General features: G+C 40.4%; 1 protein-coding gene across 1 annotated transcript; it reads left to right on the top strand.

Annotated features, from left to right (window-relative positions):
* Nucleotides 1–396: 396 nt before the first annotated feature.
* On the top strand, nucleotides 397–7,866 carry LOC113050379 (probable G-protein coupled receptor 22). The gene is made up of 2 exons (XM_026213294.1): nucleotides 397–723; nucleotides 5,987–7,866. The coding sequence occupies exon 2, from the start codon at nucleotides 6,086–6,088 to the stop codon at nucleotides 7,667–7,669; it is 1,584 nt and encodes a 527-aa protein (XP_026069079.1). The 5' UTR covers nucleotides 397–723; nucleotides 5,987–6,085; the 3' UTR covers nucleotides 7,670–7,866.
* The last annotated feature ends 494 nt before the right edge of the window (nucleotides 7,867–8,360 follow it).

The following is an 8,360-nucleotide window of genomic DNA, read 5'->3' as shown; positions in this document are numbered from 1 at the left end:
AATAATGTTTAGTTTAAGTTACGAGAGAATAAATGTGGTTGTTTTTTATTTGATTAAAATGTTGTAACACGCATTGCCTAACAAGCATTCTTTTTTCAGTCAGTTTATACACCCAAATGGGCGACGTATCCTGGGGTATACACACATTAATATCTAAAATAAAATTCATGTTAAAAAAAGACTATGTCTTAAGACGATGGAAAATAGCAATAAATTCATTTTCTGATTTCTCTTTATGGTCTTGCCCTTTATAGGGTTAAACTCATATTTACATAATGTTTACAGCTCGCATGCTTAGTGTAATGCCGATTATGAAATAAATAAAAAATATATATAGGCTAGTAATAGAACATAGTTATACAATGTTGTCCACACATAAACCGTATCGTATAAATAGGTTTCTAAGAATCGCGCGGACAACTGAAGACTGCAGTTTGTTTGTTTGTGTGTGTGCGTGTGTGGATGCGCGAGGGAGCGGGTTCAGTACGTACGTCTGGTACACAGGATAGCGGCACTCATGGGTACTCATAGAAGCACAGTGGCGACTTCTATAACCGTTTAGCACCGCTGAAGGTGCGACATTTATTCCGGGCACGTACCTGACAGCGGACTGTCCTGAAGCCCCTAGGAATCTCGCGCTCTAGTAGAGTGAGAGACAGAGTAGAGCGCGCGCTCCACGGACCGCAGTGGAATGTAGCGGGGTTTCCCGGCGCGCGGGACAAGGTGAGTAAAAAACCTCCTAGATGCATCTTCCCACTACTCACAAGGCTATTGATCTTTTCACTTAATTGCCATTCGGTTCCATTTTACCACCACTCTTCATTCATTTTTGGGTGTTAAGTGATACATTTGGGCAGAGCGCGCATGGGAATATAAATGATAACCGAAAATCAGCAGTCTTTTGATCTGGACTCGACTACTAATATTCCTAACACTGCAAAAAGAATTGGCAGCAATGTCATATGCGGGCTATGTCGACACTACGGACGATTTGTGTACGAGCTAATCCATGTGTTGCCTGTAATCTGCAGTCAGCCATATGGAATTCAATGTCATTTGAATGGCTATATTGCACATTTTTTCATTAGTTTGTATAGCCATTATTATCTGTCACTTTGCACTCTCAGGCTTATGAGAGTTCAGTTTGCATGAGGGTATCATGATGATTTCAAACACAACTGGGCACATGCACATGCTCAGAGACACGTGACTCCAGCAAATTATTTAGTGAAAAATAGTTAAATATGCCTGCGTCAAGCATTTGACATTCATCACACACATTATCATATTGCTCCCACATGCACACACATTCTCAAAGATTACAGTCAAAGGGATTTTCAGATGCACTTAAGATCAGGCGGCAAGATGCCAGTTGAAGGAAGAAAAAGGAGAAGAGGGTGTATGAGACTGGTGTGTTTAAATTTCTCTTAAGATTAAAAGCTACAGCTTGTTTTTAGGACATGAAGCAACAGTGAGGAACAATGGAGTGTGGCGCAGGTATAAGTGGCCCTGATGTGTTAAGAATGTGTATGGAAGGAAAGAGGAATCTAGTTCATCAGCTATTTTAGCTCCTAGATGTGAAGTTATTTTGGTTCTTCCCTCTGTAGCGACTGTAGTTTCACGTGCTGTCACGCTCTTTCATTTCCAAAGAGTCTGTAAACAAATTTAATGCATTTGCATTTTCATTCCACTTTTAATATAGCTCATTATAAATCAATTTTGACTCTATGCAACAGTAGCACCCTTTTGTGCACAGAGACATACCAACAGATTCATTATAACATGCATATGTGCAATTTGTTGGATAAATATGTGGTTTGAATGCCTCTGCTCTTGAATAGGAATAAGAACATTTTGTGATTGTTTACTCACACAAGTGTCATTTCAGACTGTTTTTTTCTATGGAACACAAAGGAGAAATCTGGAAAAAACCTGACAAGGCTTTACAGGTTTTATCTCATCATGTGATCATCTTAATATGGCAATTTTATATGCAGAATGAGGAACAAGCTATTAGTCATCCAAAACTACAACTAAAACCATAACAAAATGTAACAAATTCAGCAGCCAAAGCAACATTTCTTTGATTTAACTTGATGTACTAATAACTAAAACTGAAATAAAAACTAGCTAGTAAACTATAAACATATATATATATATATAAACTATAGTAAAAATTACAAAACAAAAAAAAATAAGAATTTTTATTTTCAGGTTAATTATTCCTTTAACAGGGTACAAACTAGCATGGACAGAACAAATTGGCTTGGAAAACAATGGTAATGAAATAGTCTGATAAATGGCAGAAAGAGCTGAGACAGCATTAGTCTAAAGAAAGATGGATGGATGTCTAGCATAATGTAATGATGGATAGAGGGTAGGAGGTAGAAACAAACTCCTCCAGCGATTTCACAACACATTGTGCACCTGCACTTTCCATTCATCTCTCATTCTCTCTCTTTCACTAATCCTTTTTTTTTTTTTACACACAATGCCGTGATGTGCCATTTCTGACAAAAGTCAGTCTTACTTATTGTTGTCTCACTGCTGTGAACATTAGATGTTGAGCTTCAGTTATTCATTTGTACTACAGAATCCAAGCCCTAAATCTTTGTCCCCCCCCCCCCCCCCACCCTTCTGCAGTCTCATTGTGTTAAACATCAAAACTTTCTTCCTGCGGTCATTATCGCAGATGTGCTCAAAAGGCAAAGTCTGAGCCCCACTTGAACAGCCACAGATGCAGAAAGTCTCAGATTTTGTATTTTGACCACCCTTAAACTGTAGACCAGTTGCCATAGTAACAACCATCCTAGAAATGGGATCAGTCTCAAGTCGAACTCATTTATTTATTTATATATTTATGTGTTTTTTTGTTTTTTGGGGGAATGGCAGGCTGCTGTGATTGCGCAGCCTATAATTTCAGATCTGCTTGTGTTGATGGCATGTATTTTATATTTCGAGTTTATTAGAATAATAACCATTTCTTTAACATGATAAATCAGTCCTTATACACTGCAATGTCCATAGCCAAATTCATCAAGGTTTCGGCAATCATTTGTGTCCATGGTGTTGTGTGAGAGATCGTTGTGTGCTGTAATTCTACTGTCGTAGTACTTCTCTTGTTGGACACAAAAACTTATATGTGTGCAGGAATGCAGAATTACACATACACAATTGCTCACATGTACATCATAATCATCTTTACTGTCCAGTCCTGCTAGATCAATACCTCATTACAAATTCAGAAGGGCAAGTCATACCCCTCTTCCACCAAAATGATGCCAGTGCTTGGTTGGTTGCATTTCTGAATCTCTCTTAGTCCCAGCCTGCATTTGAATGAGTCTTGAAAGAGTGACGATGATGTAACTGACTATGGTACTACTAGGGATGCACCAATATTAATATCCAGATATTCAACTGCCAGATATTCAACTTTGAAATGATCAAAATAAATTTCAAATAAAACATTAAAAAGTTTTTTTAAATTATAAGAATTATTTTACAAATGTATTTATATATATATATATATATATATATTAAAATGATATATATATATTCATTTATATACATTTTAAACTTTTATAGATAGATAGATAGATAGATAGATAGATAGATAGATAGATATTACATTTGAATTTATTTTTGTAAAAAAATAAATAAATAAAGCACTAAAAATAAATACCAAAAATGCTTTTAAATACAATTTCTTAAAGGGTTAGTTGACCCAAAAATGAAAATAAGCCCATACATTACTCACCTTGAAGACATCCTGGGTGTATGTTACTTTCTTCTTTCATACGGATTCAGTCTGCATTATTTTAAAAATTGTCTTTGATCTTTCAAGCTATTTGATGCGACTCAGCAGGTGTTGCACTGCATCTGTCCATGAGAAGTTTAATAAAAAGTGCATCCAGTAAAAAAAAGTGTCTCACATAGCTCCAGGGGGTGAACAAAGGGCTCCTGTAGCGAATCGATGTGTTTTGAAAGGAAAATAACGATATTCAAAATGTAATATACAGCTTAATATAGCTTGCTTTCACTGTTGGAAAATGGATGCAGTTCCGGAGGAATGACATATGAGGCAAGTGTTGCGCATGCACCGGTGAGTAGGGCTGCGCGATAGGGATGCACCGAAATGAAAATTCTTGGCCGAAACCGAAAACCGAAAAAGAGAAATCCAAGGCCGAAAACCGAAACCGAAACACCGAAAGAAATTATGTGAATTATTAGTACCATTGCATTTATTGCTATGACCGTGTACTAACTTTACTAAAATTAAGACATTGCAATTGCATAAATTAATATTAAAGTTTCAAAGATAATTACAATTACATAACTTATTAAAAAAAAAAAAAAAAATACATAATTACAAATGATGCAAATATTTATTAAGCACATTGCAACAATCATTGCAACAAGCACAGTATAAAATAAAATTCAAACTAAAAATGTATCCCACTCATGTGTATATTTAATAATAATGTACAGGCCTACTAGCCTGCAGAAAGGTTTTAAAATGAACATTTCTCTCATAAAAACAAAGTGCATTTAGGTGAAGTGCATTTGAAATTTTTCTCTGTAGGACTAGAAAGTGCATTACTTCTCCAGTTGGCAAGACTGTTATCACTTCTGGGGATGGGGACTTCAGACAGTTAACCATCTAGCTGTTGAGCAGTTGAGCTTGTAATCTGCCTGACATTTGAGAAATATTTGAGAGAGTGTATTTAAATAGGACCAGGGCATAAATAAACATTTTTATCAAATTAAAGCAGAAATCTAGCATAAATATGGCTACAATCTGATATTATGTATGTATGTTTGTGTGTGTGTGTGTGTGTGTGTGTGTGTATATATAGTAGCCTAAGAACAAAATAGCCAACGTATTATTATTATTTGAGGCACTTTCTTGCAGAATTCCACTGAACATATCAGACAGCGATGGTGCATGCCCCTCATCTGGTGCAGAGACCAGTCTTTTTTTCTGCGCTCTGATCTGTCTCCTGCGCTTGGCTCTTCTCCGTCTCCACGCGGGTTCTCCGCATCCAGCGCGGCCTGGATCATTTCTCGTGCGCGCTGCCTTATTTCCGCATACAAGTAATGGTCTTTATAACGCGGATCAAGCACATTCGCGATGAAGTGCAGAGGATCCGAAAAGATCTCAAGAGAGAGAGAATGTTCTCACTGGTGTTAAGTGAATGTCGCGGGGAGCTCGTGGTCTTCGCTATGCAGGTGCACGTGCAGGTCGCGGTTTCTGTTTGCGTCATCACAACATTTCGGCCGTGTTGTTTCGGTGATAAAAGTCTATCGGCCGAAAACCAAAAAGGCCATTTTCGGCCGAAAATTTTCGGTGGCCGAAATTTCGGTGCATCCCTACTGGGCGATATATCTAACGATATGATCATGCGCATCTAGTCAGTAAATCTGGTTCCATGATTACCGCTAAATCGCCATCACCTGCTTTCAAATCGAACAGCATTTAATATAGAGAGCCTTAGATCACTGAAAAGCTACACAATATCGCGTTCATTATCCAAGATGATCTCATACATAATTCCCCCAGAACTGTGAGTGCAAGCTAGATTAAAGTGATTATTAAGTTTTAAATATAGATATTCTTCTTACAAAAACGCATCAATTCGCTACAGAAGGCCTTTGTTCACCCCCCCCCCCGGAGCCGTTTGAGACACTTTTTTAATGGATGCACTTTTTATTAAACTTGTCAAAGACCTGTGCAGTGCAACACCCGCTGAGTGGGATCAAACAGCTTAAAAGATCAAAGACAATTTTTAAAATAACTCTGACTGGATTCGTCTGAAAGAAGAAAGTCATATACACCTAAGATGACTTTAGTATTTAATGGCTTAATTTTAATTTTTTAGGTGAATTAACCTTTTAAATGTAATTTTTTTTTTTTTATGCTATAAAATTTGGGCTGTTCATTAAACAACAGAACGTGGTTCATTCTGTTTTTGTCTTCCCATCATAGAGCTGTCAATCATTTATCAACGCCTCAAGAAAATACCTGAGCAGGTGGATCATGGCCAGTGGGAGTGGCTGGCGTTACTATGCCTGAAGGCGTGTGGCGATGGTGTCCATGGAGACAGATGGCAGCTTCACTGGGGGCCACGGTCTGTCCCTCTTACAGACTGAAGATAGCGTGGGGCCTGGACTTCCACAGCAGGAGGGGGCGTGGCTTGGATTCCGGGCTACAGTGAGTGCTGTGCTGATGCTGGAGCTGCTCCTGGGGGTTGGTGGCAATTTGACCGTGCTGGTGTTATACTGTGGTCACTGCAGCCTGTTGGAGTCTGTCAGTCATGCCGTCACACTCAGCCTGCACACCCTTGACCTACTGCTCTGTCTCCTTTGCCTGCCAGTAACCGCCACACTCCTCATCCTTGGTGGAGCCTCGGTTCCTCACCACGCCCTTCTCTGCTGTCTCCACGAATCGGCAGCCAGTTTCGCCTGTGTGGGCACCGCACTTAACCTTCTTCTCATCAGCTTAGACCGCTATGATATCAGTGTCCGGCCAGCCAATCGCCTGCTGACACCTCGAAGGGCAACCATTTTACTTGTTGGAGTATGGACAGTTTCTTTAGCCGTACCTCTCCTACCATTCGTGGAGGCGGGGTTTGTTTCAGGGCAAGGTGAGGGGGTGTTTGTGCACTCCAATAGCACTGTGCTTTGTTCAGAGTGGGGGGGATCTCTACAGGCTCATCTGTTACTACAGGTTCCTGTGTTTCTCTGCTCTCTTGCTGTGATGCTGTTTACATACTTGAGAATTCTTCAGGCACTGCACATCCGCATTGGACGCACACCCAGGCCCCATCGAGACAGCAAGCGGCCTGTACAACGCCTCTGGTTACGCCGTAAAAGGTCAACAAGGTCGCCGGATCACACAACGAGAAACACACCCATCTCCCCACCGCCGCTTTCGACTGGGCCGCTTATCGCCTCGGATACAGTTACAACAGTAACCATCAACACTGAGACGAACACTCCCTCACTCACCACACCACTTAGCCCCACCCCTACTGTGTCTGTAATAACCTCACCCTTAAGCCCCACCCCCACTGTTTCAGTGGTAACCACGCCTTTGAGTCCTGCCACATCTATGTCCGTCATAACTAGCCCCCACGTCCCTACCCCTGCTACATCATCAGTGACCATGCCTTTGAGCCCTACGCCCACTGTGTCTACGGTAACCACTCAGCTAAGCCCCGCCCCCGTCCAAGGTCCACCCAGCATGGGCGTGGGAGCGTCAGTATCTGCCATTTTGGCTCTGCGTCGAGCGGTTCGTCGCCACCGTGATAGGAGGGAACGTCAAAGGCGAGTCTTTCGCATGTCTGTCATCATCATCCTCTCATTTCTGCTATGCTGGGCACCTCTCTCCATCATGCCCCTTCTCATGCTGGCCATCGGGCCCTCTGATTGGATAGAACGCCTGAGACTCTGCTTCCTTGTGCTTGGATATTGGACGGTAGTGCTACATCCGCTGCTGTATGCATTCACGCGGCAAAAACTGCGCAAAGTTCTGCATACTCGTCTGCGCAGGCTGAGGTCGCAAAACGTGCAGACTCGTATTCGCACTAAAACCAGGATCCGCCGCAAGCAAAGGGCAGATTGCAGCGATGCTACTGACCGCTGCCTGACAGAGGCTGTTAAAGAGTGAGTGTTTGTATGTCTGTGACTTATAACTAGGCTCACACGGAATCTGAATCTGTGCATTCTTAAGTGTTCGTCCGTCATTCCCTTTTGTTTTAGTTTATTCGAGATTTTGGATGATTTAATTATGCTTTCAGCTGATAATATCAATATTTTCAGATCCATTTAACATATTTAACCATGTTTAAATCCAAGGCCGTAACTGTATTTTGAACATTGGGGAGGGGACCAAACATTTTTTTTTTCTTTGGGTAAGGGAACAAAGAAAAACAAAGGACTAGAATTTATTGTAGAGTAATCAATTTGAGCTATTTGCAAATAATATTTTTATATTAAAATATGCACACATTCACTTAAGGCTGAGGTACAGTTGAGCGTGCAACAGACAGACAGATTCTTTTCAAGTGCTTGCATATATCAAATCATTTGACGTGTGCTGCTGTCCTCACAAAGTCTGTGTGGACAGAAATATTGGGCTGATCATGGACATCATTAAACTGTGTTAATGACGAAAATTGCAAAATGCCAAAAGGAGCTCATATGAGTTAACAAAATGTAAAATAGTTATGATTTTTTTTAAATAGTTACGAATGAGATTGTGTTGCAAACACGCACAAGTATACTTTAGGCTAAATTCTCTGCCTAATATGCTGAAAACAGCTCCGTTAATATTTTTTGTCTCGTCAACATAAAGTTAT

Source organism: Carassius auratus, chromosome 31 (assembly GCF_003368295.1).
Source record: "Carassius auratus strain Wakin chromosome 31, ASM336829v1, whole genome shotgun sequence".
Taxonomy (NCBI): domain Eukaryota; kingdom Metazoa; phylum Chordata; class Actinopteri; order Cypriniformes; family Cyprinidae; genus Carassius; species Carassius auratus.
The sequence above is the reverse complement of the archived record's forward strand: the minus strand, read 5'-3'. Positions and strand labels throughout refer to the sequence as shown.